Genomic DNA, 13,623 nt, shown 5'->3' on the forward strand with positions numbered 1-13,623 from the left:
NCCCCCTAAGGGCGGGTGGTTGGTGGGCGGACGGTGGGCCAAACTTTTTTTTCTTTTTGATCCCATGTGGATTTTAATAAAACCCGCTTAGGTTGAGTGTTTTAATGAGCGGCCGCAAAAAGCAAAAATTTTCCCTCACCCCGGTCCCTCCCTCCTCCCTTACCCTATCTCCTAACTTCTTTCCATCTTCTTTTTCACAAAAATCCTACTGGTTTTGAACCAGGGACCTTCTGAACACTAAGCTGATGTCTTACCCCTAGACCACCAGCACCGCTGAAATTTATTTTCTTTAATCTTCCTCTTAAGCTACATCTTCGGTTATAATTCCAGAAAAATCAATTAACTTACCCTTCTAAATCACAAAACTATACTTGGTCTCGAACCTTCGAACGCTGGTTCACTACGCCGGTGTTTTACCAATAGGCCACTAGAGCCATGGAAATTTTTAACCTCTAATCTTCCTCTTATGTTACATTTCGCAATATAATTCAATAAAAATCTCATTACAAAAATACTTCTGTTTTTGAACCACGAACCTTATATTTACAACGCCAGTGCCTTAGCTCTACACCACCAGGACATCGACCATACAACCTTCTGCGATCCTGCTCATATTCTACGACTTGGTTTATAGCTGCAGAAAAATCGTATTTATTTATTCACTTTTCAATTTCTATTGACAAAAGACACTGTGGTCTCGAACCCCGTACCTTCCAAGTACTACCCCAATGTCTTACCCAGATCTATACAAATTTGTTACCTTCACCTTTCTCATATCATACCACTTGCTTCCTACATGCACAAATGTCTTACATTCTTTTTTTCACAAAAGTAGTCATGTCTTCGAACCACGTAATTTCTAAACCATACACCTTACCTCTAGCTCACCAGCCACTCTTGATGTTACTCAGCTATTTAACCTTTAAACGCCGGACTTCTGAAATGGTGGTAAGCTTGAGCTGGCCGGAGTTTATTTAAATGCCCGCTGCTCGTGCGCGTTTAAATGTCCATTCCTGTTAGGGCGCTTAAACAATATTAAGCATTGTGTTTAAAACTGCTGTATCTAACTCAATTTTTATGATAAATGGATGGAATTAACTGTGTTTGTATCAGCAAAGAACATACTGTCGCAAATTATAACGGAAGATTTAAAAATGTTTATACAAAGAGTTATACTATATTTTCAATTTATTTCTTTTAATTTTGACGCGTACTGCAAAAATGGTTTCCCAGAGTTGTTCTGCGTTATAAATTTATTTCTGTTTGTAACATATGACAAATTTGAGCAGTCCCTGGTGTCACAAAAGAGATGGAAGCAATGAAATTTGGTCTTCCGCTAGCATTGCTTACACTCTTCTGATTTTCGAATCTTTTGACTGAAGGACAGAAGACTGAAAGAATGACTAGTCAAGAGAAAGATAGAGGGCTCCCTTCTTCACTGCTAAGACCTTCCATTATGGCTGCAAGAGATTATTCCAATTTCTAGGGTCATGAACAGACAGTTACATCTAGGCTGAGATACAGAGTGCGCTCTGTTTTCTGTGCGTTCATACTGAAACCGAATACTGTAGTTTCATTTCAGCCTATATATACATCAAGCAGACAACAGAAAAGGTATGTACATCGAATTTTACTATATATTTTTAACACATTAGTCCTCAGAATCTGCAATAAAAGTACTGGCTCGTGGATGAGTTTGGGCGTAACTCATACATATATGTGGATATGTTATGTTCCTAAATACGAAAAGTAACCCCCTCTCCCACAAAAAAAGAAGATTTTTAGAAAGTGCCAGAAATCACTCCAAGCATAACATAAGCACTCAACATACTGTAAAAATGGCCAGCAGTGCTACAACAAGTATCAAAACCATTACACTCACTATCTTCAAACAACAGGAAAACATTTCAGAAACAGGTATGACTTACTCAGTCATAAAATTTTATGATCCACCTTCCTATATTATCACAAAGTGCTAAAAATTTTCACGCATAAGGAAGAATTTCTTAAATTGTCTCAGCACAAAATCATTTGTTCCATTTGACATGACATCCAGTCACAATGCGAATTACAAAATCGCCATTAAAAAAAAATTGTCTGTGTTTAAGTTACTATAAAATTGAGAATAACAGAATTACTAGTTTCTTTAAAAATCATGTTAATGAATAAATTTTTACTAACATTTGCAATGTATTTATTAAAGAATATTTATACACAAAACTGGCAATTTAAATTCAGGAAAATAACAATCTGAAAATATTCCAAATTTACACATGAATATTTACAATTTACAGTTACATTCATATATATAACATTAACAAACGAATGAACTGAAACAAGAATGTTCAACAAAATTATGCATACGCTAGAGTTGAAGTCACAGCAGTGGCTATGAAGTACTTCCATTCAGGAGAGCTGGTGGCATCATATTATGATTTTAACAATGTCACACAAGTCTGAGATGCCTTAAGGGTGTATAGGGGAGACAATCTTAGCCAAAATAGCTTAAATTACAATTTGATTAATATCTTAATTTTGCACATATTAAATAAAGTCACAAGCAATGTAAGTGATAATTAGAGTCCTAATTTTTTTTGTGGGAGTATTTGTTTTTATCATTTTTTATATTTATCATTAATGTCACTAATTATAATAACATTTTTGATAGCGTACTCTCTGAATCACACCTGACAAAAATTTGTTGAATTTATTTTTATATGAAGTATTAAATTACGTTTTAATATAAAGAATCTGGTTATTTCTTATATTTATAAAACTATGAATTTAATTGTATTCATTTTTATTATTGAAATTCTCTTTGAGAATAATTAAACTTGACAACACTGTATTTTTCATAAGCTGGCTGTCTTGTGCAGTTCAGTGGTCCAACATGAGCAGACCGACGACACAACTGAAGCTTTAGTTGATGCATTGTATAGTTGTAGGTTAATCGCAACTACATTTCTCGGTTACATTGTGTTTTTCATGCATCATGATGCCAAAAGCAACTTATCGTTGAAAAGGAAGGTTAGTGACTAAAAGTATAAATCAGAAAAGATTTGCTCAACAGAAAACTCACTATGGCTTTTGCTACACTACTTTGTAACTGTTTCCAATGTTGCTGCACTTCTACACTCAATAGCTCGCAAATCGTGTAAAGGTCAAAGTTTCAATACATCGTTATTAATTTCTCCTGAACTGTGTAATTAACGTAAATATAATTTTGTAATTCCTAAAGGCTGAAATTATGAGTGTAAAAATTTCTAAACACATGGTACCATTTTTTACATGTTTTTACCTACTATAATATACGAGGTGATGAATTCCCATAACATCATGTGTAAATTTAGTCACAATTAAAAATACAGTAATTCTGAATTGGTTAAAAAAAAGTAAAAAAAGTAAGGCTATCCCTGTAACAGGCCGTGAAGGCCCATAGGGTTGTGAGACGTTAAGGGTCCCACATTACCTTGACAATCGGCTCAAACATGGCGGTAAGGTTGTCAGTCTTACACGCCGGCTGCACTTTACTCCCCAGGAAAATCATTTAATTAATTCCTGGTACTCATTTCTGTTAGAGGCTGAGTAAACCCCAGGGCCAAGTGCGGCTGGAAGGATTAGGTCAACTGAAAAATATCCAATGACCTCATTGGGACTTGAACCCACGACCTTCTGGCTCGTAGCATAGTACCTTAACCACTACGCTACCGCGTACTTTGAAATGGTTAGCAAACTTTAATAGGGATTTTGGAATGAAAGAACAAACACTCTGCACAATTTTTGTACCATTTCTAAGTATCTCCTATACATCCCCAATTCATGCTAAGTAATGACCTCATTTTATATCAGTAGTGAGTTGAAACAGCCTTCCCTCAACAGTTCTAGGAGAGGCAGTAAATAAGAACAATGCCATTCATTATATCTGGTCACCAGGTTACTGCAAATACATGCATTAAAAAAAAAAGTAAAGCTATCCCTGTAACAGGCCGTGAAGGCCCATAGGGTTGTGAGATGTTGAGGATCCCACATTATATCTAGACAATCGGCTCAAAGATGGCGGTAAGGTTGTCAGCCTTATGCACCAGCTGTGCTTTACTCCCCAGGAAAATTATTTAATTCCTGGTACTCATTTCTGTTAGAGGCTGAGTCGACCCCAGGGAAATAGTGCAGCTGGAAGGATGAGGTCAATTGAAAAAAATCCAATGACCTCATCGGGACTTGAATCCACGACCTTTCAGCTTGTAGCATAGTCCTACAAATACATGTTCATGTATGCGAAAGTAGGCTAGCATTGATTAAAAGCTGTGCTACTAATTTTGGTATACTAAGAGAAGAAGTAAAAGACAAAAACATTTTTTCTGCTGAAATATTTCAGCATTTACTTTTAAATGACTCCAGAACAAAGTCTACCATTGCACAGTTACAATAAAACCAAACTGTTCTATTCCACATGTTTGCCACATACCTGTTCAAGGAAGTAATATAGACACCAAATAGCAGGCAACCTCCTATTACTATTACATATATATGATACCCAAATGTTATAAATATGAATTTATTTTAAAACAAAGATTCATTTAAGTAACCAAATTTTGCATCACATCACCTTCAAAGTACTCCCCATTGGGAATTATACAGCGAGCCTGGCAATTCTACCATCATTAAAGCGATGTCTAAAACTTATTTTCATAATGCTGTTAAGAATCTAATATGAATTTTGATGAATGTCCAAAAAAAATGCAATACCTCTGCTTAGAGCTTCAATTTCATCATTGGAACTGAAAAGAAGTCACATGGAGCAAGATCGGGAAAGCATTTATGGGAAGGGTGGACTGCGGACATTTAGGTTTTGTTCCTGAACCACTGGACAGAACATGGAGTGGTAGCACTGCCATAATGAACCAACCAGTTACCATGTCACAGTTTTTCAGGATGCTTCCTGTAGGTTCCACAGCACATCTGTGTAATACTCCTGACTGGTACTTTAGACTGGAGGAACAAATTTTTGACATGCAGTTCCACTGAAGTCAAATGAATGACCACTGACAATATTCAACTTTAACATTTTGGATAAACTTTCTTTTCCAAGAATCTTTGTTACGTGTTCTATGTTACAGAGCCTAATTTACCAACCTCGAAACAAAACTTGATTAAAAAATCACAAGACACACTGCATTAGTCATCACTAAACAGCTCCATGTCTGTAACTGATGCAACATAAATTAGAGTATCTGAGAAACACTACTCACAGGAGTATCACCAACAGATGCAAAAAGTGGGACCCTTATCTGTGGCAACATTACTGGAACATGCTCATAATTCTTGGAGATCACTCTGTACATACATACATATAAAGTTGCCTGAATGTCAAAACTGTAAAATTCTGAAGGTCTGTCAGTTCTTATTTTCAACCACTGACTGTTTGTCCATATGGAGAGCAATTATGGATGGAATGTGGACAGCACTATCAATGTGAGATGCAAGTTCAGTGTCACTGCCAGAGGCAGTCTGGATGAATGTTGTGTCATTATCCAGTGGACTGGAGAGAACATATTGATATGCTGTGCCAGGCTGAAGGGTTGTTGCCAGCTGCTCCACAAGACTGTGGTCTGCAGGTACAGTAATGTACTGACCACAACGATCAGTTAGCAGGATTGGAGCTCCCTGGTTAAGTGACGCTAATATTTCAGCACTGTGCAAACTGTCATCAATACTACCTTCTGGCATTGAGGAATTCTGAACATAAACTAACACTGGCTGGAGTGTGTCCTGTTCATCTGCAGATACCAGCTGCCCTTCTTTCTCACAGCCTTCCCTCAATTCTCTGCACCCATTAATTGATTCTGGAAGTGATGATATGTCTTTTGATTTCTGAAATTGCTGGTCTAACTTCATTACTTCCTTCGAGCCTGAATCTTGATTACCTAGGGACAACATAAATGATTCTTCCTCAAGAAGATCAGCACTGTCCTGCAGATTGTCTGTTTCTAACATGCTAACATTTCTTTGTGGTTCACACCTCTCCAACTCTGACACGAGACCGTTATCAGTAACTGAAACAGTATTTGAAACATGTGTTTCTTGAGCTTTGTGTTGCCTCATGTGGCTCCTCCAGGAATCTTCTCTAACAAACGCTGCATCACATGATGTACATCTGTATGATTTGTAGCAGAATGGCTTTGAATGAGCTAGGGACTTCGGCCCATTACGAGTGGAAGGCCCAACTTTCCCTGATACTGTCTCTTTTGAAGCACTCTTTCCCTTTTTAGGAACCCTAAAATCAGGATGCTTCTTCTTCATGTGAGCCTTAAGGTTTCCTGAAACATAAAAATAATAAAATCTTACAAATCAGTTTTGGATTTGATGTAAGGGCATAAATAATTTAAATAAGACAATCTTAACCAGTCACACTGAATGGAACTATTTAGCTTTTTCACAATCAGTTTTGGGTTTCCTTGTTGGCAGTTTTATAATATTCATACACTGTAACAGTTACACTACATTTACGGTTATGTTCAGCAGTATGATAAAGATAAGTCGTCCATGTACTTAACTAATGAAGTATTATTCCATGAAGGTGTATGGGGGAGTGGATGCATAGATCCACATTCTCTTGACCTTAGCACTACCTGGAGGTGAGTGGTCAGCTTCACGCCATGGCCTCTTGAACCCCGTGGAAATATCCCCCCACCATACCCGTTGGATAGGAGGTTGGGTGGACCCCTCAGCTGGTCTGGACAATGTGGGGGAAGAGAAAATTCTTGACCCTACCGGGACTCAAACTCCAACCACTGGTTCATCCAGCCCATAGCCAGTTTTTATATGGACTACACTATCTTGTTCACCAGTATGATATGACACAATTAGTAAAAAAAGTAAAGTAAAGGTAATCCTGTGGAGGCCCATAGGGTTGTGAGATGTTGAGGTTCCCACATTTTCTAGACAAGCGGCTCATAGATGGCGGCAAGGTTGTCAGCCCTACATGCCGGCTGCCCTTTACCCCCAAGAATATTCCAAGAATATACCTGGTACTCATTTCTGTTAGAGGCTGAGTCGACCCCAGGGCCATAGTGCAGCTGGAAGATTTAGGTCAATTTAAAAAAACCCAATGACCTCATAGGGACTTGAATCTGTGACCTTCCGGCTTGTAGCACAGTGCCTCAACCAACTACGTTACTGCGTGTCCCTGACACAATTAGTTATTTTGACAATTTTGTGGGCTATTAATGAGATACATTCAAATTCATCAAATGCTTCTACCCCATTATGTTTTTCACATTGTCAACATAGCTCGAAGTGTACTGGTTATAAACAATGGCAAACTGAAGTGATGGGTTTTATTCTTCCAACAGAGTGCTCTATTACAATATGACTTTTGAAGCACATATTAAATAATGTATTCAAATAAATTTAATTTAATTTTAGTGTCTAATAACAGTGAACAGTGAACAGTGAAACCTTAATATCATCTGTTTACTCATTCACTATATGCCCACAGTTTTAACTCCACACTAGTCTGAAAAAACATCAACTAACAGTGAACAGCCTAATGTAAATTTAATGTTAATTATTACAAGGGAGGAGTTCATCATAGTCTTCATTATTCAGTTCATCTAAAGTACAGGAGGTTGGGAATTACAGATTATCACTAATTCCCCGTGTCACGTTAGGTAGACTTCTTTTCTTTTAAATAATCTGAAGATCCTGGATGTTAGCACATCATTACATTTCCTTCTACTGAAGACATTGGTTACAGTGGTCAGTGCTCATGTGACAGAGTATACAACGAAACAAGCTACTGGACTGAACGAAGTTCTGATCACATCATGTGATGGACATTTCTCAACAGAAAAAATCTGGAGAGGACTCAGCCATGAAACTGTCATGTCATGCTACATGTTGTCCTGAAAAGACCACTTCCTACTGAATCTATGCAAATTCTAAGAAATGGACCAATGTCTTTTCATTGCACATTAGATTAGCCATGCACATCTGCTAAGAACTTCCGCGTCAAGGTTGGCTAAATTCTCTCATCTGCTGGACAAGAGACCCAAGGAATAGGGTGACAATAGTTTCACACACCATTAGCTCTAACATCTTTGGAGGCAAAACCAATAATGCAGTTGACGCAAAGTTTTAGAAAACAGTCCGTGATAGGTAGGCATCATTTGGCCATGCCATAAATCAGGCAGTGAGTTGCTGGATTCCCACCACAGTGGCCAGGTTCGATACCAGGTCAGAACATGTGGAATCCATGGTGGACAAAATGGCACTGAGGCAGGATTTCTCTGAGTACTTCAGTTCCCCTTGCCAATTTTCATTCTGACTGCTCCACAGTCATCATCATCTGTCACCTGGGCTGGTACAATAAGTCAACAGTGGCTGCAATACCAAGTGGACTCAGTCTCATCCCACCCAAGAAAAAAAAAAGAAATAATTAGGCATCACTTGTAACAATGAGTGCCCCCCCCCAAAAAGCCCTCATTTAATGTAACATTTGCCCATGTATATAATGATAAGAAACCGTAAGTGCCAGTGATTTTTGTCACCATAATGAAGTTCCCATTAGAAGCCATTGTTTTCTTATGGTTACACTGTATTGAAGATAGTAAAAAGATGTGTTTTCTAACATAAACTGAAGTCTATATAGCTTACCCTGCTGCCTGCATGTGTACTGACAATGCCTGCACGAAAAGGGTTTATCTTGTGTGTGTATTTTGAGATGGCTCTTCATGCATGCAGTGCTAATGCAAGTGTATGCACAGATCCCACACTTCAGCACTTCATCTGAAAACAGAATTACAACAGAACAGCCAGACATAAGTAAAATATGACAAGCCAAACCTACCAACATGGCCATCAGGCACTCTATAAAGAAGTGGAGAAAACCGTTAAAGATTACTTATAACAACATCATTTTTTCCTCAAAATTAGCCATTGCACAAGAGGGTCAATTTATACCTAACAGTACCTTACAGTTGGACAAATACAGCATATTAAAAGTGTCATATTACAATATTTTTTTTTTGTTAATAATACTTATCTAAACCATATGCATACAGGTATTCAGACAAAAGTAAAAACATTACATTACAGAAAAAAATTACTGTGAAATGTAATGTCACATTAAAAATACAAACTGGAAGAACAATCAAAACTTCATAAAATTCACATAACAAACCAGCATGGATCTTCTCATGCTCCTTCGCAGTTCTTTTTGAAGCAGACACATGACTGCAGCTATTGCATGGAATTGGTTTCACTTCTGTGTGGTTAAGACGTAAGTGGACTCGAAGATTTGCTGAAAGAAATAATGATTTATTAAGTGGTATATGGGATTCTAAATAAACTAACTAATTCCATGAGGATCAGTTCTTCTTGAGATGCTAATAGTTGTTCTGCTAGTCAAGCAATTTACAACATTGTATGGAAGCTAAAGATTCAATACTATGTTCATAAAAGTCCACCAATGGTCCCTATCATGAGCCAGATGAATCGAGTCCACATTCCCATCCTATTTTATTTGTTATCCTGCCATATATGCCCAGTTATTCCTAGTGGTCCTTTTCTTCGGGTTTTTTCCCCAAAACTTTATATGAACTTCTCTTCTCTCCTATACGTGGAGCACATCCTGCCCAACCAATCCACCATGATTTCATTATCCTAACAGTATCCGGTGAGGAGTAAAAACCATGAAACTCCTCATTATGCAGTTTTATTCTGCCTCCTGTTTCTTCTCATCACTTATGTCCAAACATTTTCCTCAGCACCATGTTCTCATACACTTTCAGCTTACGTTCTTCTTTTAATGTGTGACATCAAGTTCCAAGCCCACGGAAAATACAGGCAAAATTATAATTTTGTATATTTAATCTTTACTTAATTAGACAGAAGACAGGATGACAAAAGATTCTGAACCAGTAACAAGCATCCCTGAATTTGATCTTCTCCTCATTTCTTCATGAATGAAATTTTGAGTTGTTAGTGTCATTCCAAAATATCTGAACTTACCCATATTTTCAAAGGATCTATTACCATATTATCACATGATTTTGTCCTCCAATATGGTGTTGAGACATTAGGAATTTCAATTCCCTGGTAAATATCCTGGTACCATGGACCTCAAAGCTGGATTTTAACTTGAGGGTGGAGAGTATTAAACAAAAGGTCAGGGCAGATGCATATGCCTGTCTTTCTGGATGCTTGTCAACTTCATAACTCCTCTGTCAGCATCTAGATTGTTCCCAAACTGCACAGGACTTGTGGCCCTCCAGGAATATAAGTGTTGCTGACTTTGCAAGTTATGCAGCTGACCTGATTCTGACTGTGGGCTTGGAAGCAGTGTGCAATGTTCATGTGTGATGAAACGGTGCAAAGAGAAGCAAGTGTGAGACTGCAAGAGAATAGTGCAGTGGCATGCAGAGGAATAGCCATGGACTAGACAAGTCAACGTGAAGATCTTAAGTGGCTATGTGACATAAAAAGTTGTTTGTCTTAATGACGAGTAATGTTATGTTGTGTATCAATTCTTTTTTGTACAGTGACCCATTTTGAGAAATATGATATACAAGGGCTACTCGGAAAGTAACCTCTGCTTATTTTAGGCAACTAATGTAGGACGGAGGGAGAGCTCGTGCAGGCAAGGTAGCTTTATATGACGCACTGCCTTGTAAACCATTATATAACTGGTCCACTAGTGTTTGTTCTAGTCTCCAAAAAGTGGGTTATGATGTGTCCTGCAATGATAATCCCATCAGCTGTGAAATCTGCATTATTATCCACTTTCTTCATGCTAAAATCATCAGCGCTGAAGAAATCCATCGTGGATTATTTGTGATTTATGGCCAAAAAGCAATGAGTACAGAAACTCTAAGACAATGGTGTAGCATGTTCAAAGATGGATGGTCAGCCAAAAGTTCATGATGAAGAGCGAAGTGGTTGGCCAGCCATCTGTAGTGAGTGATCATTTTGTTCAAAGTGTAGAAAAGAAATTGTGAAAGACTGCATTTCACAATTTCAGAACTTTTGTGTGAATTTCTACAAATTTTATGTAATGTTCTCTACGAGATTATCACAGTTAGGCTAGGCTATCACAAGTTTTGCACATGATGGATCTCTGAAAATGCCCACAGGTGCACTCAAAATGCAGAGAATTGCTTTGGTTTTGACTTTTTAGAACAATACCACAAAGATGGCAATGAATTTCTCAATAACATTGTATGAGTAACAGCTGATGAAACATGGGTTTCATTTGTGAATGCTGAAACCAAGGAGCAGTCAAAGCTGTGGATGCAGCCACATTTACAAAAGAACCAAAAAAGTTTAAACAAACACTGCCTGCCCACCAGAAAGCTGATGATAACTGTTTTCTGGAACAGAAAAGAGGTGCTGATGGTGGAGTTCATACAACAAGGGACCACAATAACATCAGAAATGTACTGCAAAACACAAAAAAGAACTGTGTAGGGCAATTCAGAAACAAAGGCATGGAATTCTGATGTCTGGAGTATCACTCCTCCATGACAATGCACATCCACTTACAGCTGCTTGCACTTGAGCTCTGCTGGAGCATTTCAACTGGGAGTTGTTTGACCACCCTCCTTACAGCCTTGATCTCACTCTGAGTGACTACCACCTGTTTGCCTACCTGAAGAACTGGTTGGGATCACAGCACTTCGGCAATAATGAGGACTTGATGGAGGGTGTCAAAATGCTCATAGGCAGCATACTTCTCTGACACAAGCATACAAAAACTTATTCCTTGATACAAGTGCCTCAGCTCTGACTATGCTGAGAAGTAGCTTAAGAATGTATGTATTTTTACATAATATTTTTTTCTCATTGCTTGTTTTGTTAACATAAGAGGTTATTTTGTGAACAGCCCTCATAATTTAAAGTACACCCAGTTCTGGATATATGACTGCTTGACTTACAAATGAACAGCATACAAACTCGTTCCCATGAGAAATAATTTATATACAAACATACAGAAGACACAGAAACTGGCTAATGAGTAAAAGGGGAAATATTTCAAGGCTACCAGGTACAGTGGTTTGCTCACTGAGTGGTACCATGAGGGGCACTAACTAGTGTTGCAGGATGATGTCACTTAAAAATGATTTGACTTATGAATAGGGTTTTGGAATGTGATCTGTTTGTATGTCCAGGGCCTAGTGTACTATTTTCTGGGGTCTAACAGTGTTACATCCCAGAATACAGTACTCCTCTTCATAGCCACTGATGCAAGAACATCAAATCCAACATGACATACATACATAATTCATAAATTCACTGATCCGTTGTCCGAATTGGACCAGATATTGAACTTGTCAAAATAAGACTTCATTGCAGAAGTACAATCATGTCAACAGCAAACAACCACACACAACTAAAAGCACCAAATAACCATAATTTACATTGTCATTCATAAACAAAATTGCAAGGAATATAGTTATTAAATGTTATACATGCTTAGCAGAAATATATTCATCTACTGAATAAAAAGCATTTCTTGTGAGGAAACTTTTCAGTGTGCATTTAAAAATCTTCACATTATCACTCATCCTTTGTATATTTTGAGGAAGATTATTATAAACCATAATGGATGAATATAACACGCCTCTCTGGATTGAAGATAATCTAACTGATGACACATGAAGCTTTCCACATTGTCTAGTGCTTATATGATGAATATTATTGTTGGTTTGAAAAAAATTGCAATTTCTAACAACAAACATCAATATAGAATAGATATATAGGCTAGGAACCGTCAAAATACCCAACTTCTTAAAACCTTCTCTACACAAGTTTCCAGGACTCAATCTCAGCATAACGCTAATCGCTCTTTTTGGGCAACAAATAAACTTTTTATAACTGGAGAAGAACCCCAGAATATAATGCTATATTCAAGCTGAGACAAATAACAAGAAAAATAGACCATTCGAAGAGCTTGTTCACTGACAAGGGATTGTAACTTCCTGAGCATAAAACACACTGTATTCAGTTTCTTTAATAATTTTTCAGATTGTTTTTTTTTCCAATTAAGCTGACAATCTGAATATATACTTAAAAAATTAACATTATCAACATCTTTAAGTCTAAAATTATTATATGTTACTGATAATGTATACTCTGGAGATTTAGGAGTCACAAATTTAATCAGGTGAGTTTTACTCAAATTAAGTATCAGATTGTTATTTCAAAACCAGCTTGAAACCCTAGTCATAACTCTATTTAATTTAATATTCAAAGAGTTTAGGTCATTTAAGTTAATTAAAATTGTTGTGTCATCCGTGTACAAAACAGTACATGCTATATCCTTAAGAGTACCTGGGAAATCATTAACCCGTTGCCGTGGTTCGTCGTGTATGTTTCGTCAGGGATTTAAATCGTCTGGGGGGGTTCGACGTGTATGTTTCGTCCAGCTGCACACGTATGTTATAACGCCCATAATAATTGATGGTTTTGCTGTAGATTGTTAGATTTTTCACTGGCCTGTTGTCAGGAGGACTGTATTTAATGACACACGCGTTTAAGAGCGCTAAGTCGTCGTTACATATGCCTGTCTTGCAGCAACGTTCCTGTGGCTATTGCGAGCTGTTTCTGTTATGAATGATGTGTTTT

The 13,623-nt window shown here is 37.5% G+C and overlaps 1 protein-coding gene across 2 annotated transcripts in view; it reads right to left on the reverse strand.

Moving 5' to 3' along the window:
* Window positions 1-4,177: 4,177 nt before the first annotated feature.
* LOC111862563 (zinc finger protein 64) overlaps window positions 4,178-13,623 on the reverse strand; it is a 30,248-nt gene continuing 20,802 nt past the window's right edge. For both annotated transcript variants that reach the window (XM_023848059.2, XM_023848058.2), the window contains exons 8-10: window positions 9,182-9,301; window positions 8,656-8,787; window positions 4,178-6,317 (exon numbers count right to left, since the gene is read on the reverse strand). In XM_023848059.2, coding sequence (XP_023703827.1) covers window positions 5,395-6,317; window positions 8,656-8,787; window positions 9,182-9,301 — 1,175 coding nt within the window. In that variant the 3' untranslated portion in view covers window positions 4,178-5,394. The remainder of the gene's footprint in view (window positions 6,318-8,655; window positions 8,788-9,181; window positions 9,302-13,623) is intronic.

This window comes from Cryptotermes secundus, unplaced genomic scaffold (assembly GCF_002891405.2).
Source record: "Cryptotermes secundus unplaced genomic scaffold, Csec_1.0 scaffold1537, whole genome shotgun sequence".
NCBI lineage: Eukaryota > Metazoa > Arthropoda > Insecta > Blattodea > Kalotermitidae > Cryptotermes > Cryptotermes secundus.